Source organism: Musca vetustissima, unplaced genomic scaffold (assembly GCF_032173495.1).
Source record: "Musca vetustissima isolate MV318-11 ecotype Yass unplaced genomic scaffold, APGP_CSIRO_Mvet_v1 utg97638, whole genome shotgun sequence".
NCBI classification, from domain to species: Eukaryota; Metazoa; Arthropoda; class Insecta; order Diptera; family Muscidae; genus Musca; species Musca vetustissima.
In genome coordinates, this window is record NW_026885830.1 from 355 (window position 1) to 2,562 (window position 2,208).

The 2,208-nt window shown below is 40.4% G+C and overlaps 1 protein-coding gene across 1 annotated transcript; it reads right to left on the minus strand.

Annotated features, from left to right (window-relative positions):
• Positions 1-455: 455 nt before the first annotated feature.
• LOC133333132 (clusterin-associated protein 1 homolog) lies at positions 456-1,983 on the minus strand. Its single transcript, XM_061541474.1, is given in 3 exon segments — positions 456-565; positions 635-1,900; positions 1,962-1,983. Coding segments are annotated over 3 exon segments (1,398 nt in total).
• Between the last annotated feature and the right edge of the window lie 225 nt (positions 1,984-2,208).

The window sequence follows — 2,208 nt, forward strand, 5'->3', positions numbered from 1 at the left end:
CGTGGATTTTTTAAAGAATAATTTTTCACACAACCTCCATCTATAAGGCGTGGATTTTTTAAAGAATAATTTTTCACACAACCTCCATCTATAAGGCGTGGATTTTTTAAAGAATAATTTTTCACACAACCTCCATCTATAAGGCGTGGATTTTTTAAAGAATAATTTTTCACACAACCTCCATCTATAAGGCGTGGATTTTTTAAAGAATAATTTTTCACACAACCTCCATCTATAAGGCGTGGATTTTTTAAAGAATAATTTTTCACACAACCTCCATCTATAAGGCGTGGATTTTTTAAAGAATAATTTTTCACACAACCTCCATCTATAAGGCGTGGATTTTTTAAAGAATAATTTTTCACACAACCTCCATCTATAAGGCGTGGATTTTTTAAAGAATATTTTTCACACAACCTCCATCTATAAGGCGTATAAATAGACTCCCTAATTTCTTAAAAATCTTCATCACTGTGATGTTCCGGTTTGACAGCAGTCTTCGGCCTGACTTGTAGCTCTCCAGTGATTTTCGAAATACTAATACTGTCCATCGAATTCAAATCAACTGAAAATAAAATACAAAATCATTAAAGAAAATCACCCTCAATACCCCTCCCTTCCCACCATAACTTACAATCATCATCACCCAAATCATCATTGGTTCCCAAGACGGCACCTCCAGCAGCATTGGTACTAATACCCAATAATTCAGCCATATCAAAATCACTATCCGAACTACCAAATGAACTGTCATTTTCCATATCTTGACTTTCCGATTTGGCAGAATTCATTTCATTTCTGGCAGCAGCGGCCGCATTCATTAAAGCTGTACCCTTACGACCACGTCCAGTGGTGGGACGTATACGTGAGGTGGCAGTACCGGGTCTTTTATTTGAAGCCGTTGTTGTTTTACGTTGCAACTCATCGGGAATGTCATTTTCCAAACCTGAATTACCTTCCAAACGTGGTTCATCATCATCCAAATCTTCATCATCATCGGCCAATAGGCCCTCCGGTATGAAGGGCATTGAATTTTCATTTGCCTTTTGCAGCAAAGGTGAGGATATGGGTGAAGACCTCTTTGTGCGAGCTTCAAACTGAGCCCGTAGTGCATCACGTATGTACAACCGTAGAAAATATTGTTGAAAACGATTTTTCAGTTCCTTTTCATATTCCTCAAATTATTGTATATGAGCAGGACGAATTTTCTGTAAAGCTCCCAAACGTTGTTTGGTCCGCTCCAGTTCCGCCTTCTTCCTTTGCAGCTTAGAGTGCAGGGCAATTAGCTCCACACGAGCATTTTTCAATTGGGCTCAATTTGATTGTAGTTTTAGCTGGGCAGAGGCCACAGCATTTTTAAGGGTTCTCTCCACCGAAGCCAATTCCATGGGCCTATTGGCCTGGGCCAAACGTGCCTCTTTATTATTCATTTCCTTTTGCAGCAGCTCATAGAGTACAGCTCCCCTTTGGGTTAAATCTGAGGAGAGTTCTCGAGCTCGACGTAAATCTTCAATTTTATCACCAATATCCACTTGATTTAGGCTACGATAATTATCTTCTTCTTCCTCGCCATCCTCTGTGGATGCGGGTGCAATTAGTAGACGGGTGATTTTTTGCAATTCTCCTGCGGTCACCGCTGAGGCAGCATACAACTTACGTGGATTCAATTTGATGGCTGATTTGGTTACAAAAAATTCCGTGGCGGAACGTATTAACAGAACTCTATCATCTTGAGTGGTAACACCACCGGGTAGTACAGCTCCAGGTTCCAAAAGGCCAGCTAGCCATTGCAAAACGTCAGCCACCACATAGAAGGAGGCCAAGCAACCAAAGCTGGAGGAAAGGGCTTGCAAGGGAAATGTCTGAGGATAGCCTAACAATTTTAAATGTTCAGCTAAATCTAGAGGAAAATTTTTTTTAAAATTCTATTATATTTTAAAATTCGATTCTAATTTTCTTACCCCGAACCTCCTTAAAGGACATTTTTCGACTTTTTTCCAATATTTCTTTTCTTCCTCCAAATGACCACGTATCTCAAAAACTTTCCTTTAAATGAGTCCTTGTTCGTTCAATTGACCAGCTATTCGTTGTACACCTTTTGCTACCACTCTTGTTCGTGGTGGCTTTTGTTCCGGTTGCCAGGCAACTAGCGTTGTCCCGAGCACCGCAGTGTAATCGCTATTGAGGGGTTGTTGGTGGCTGATTGCC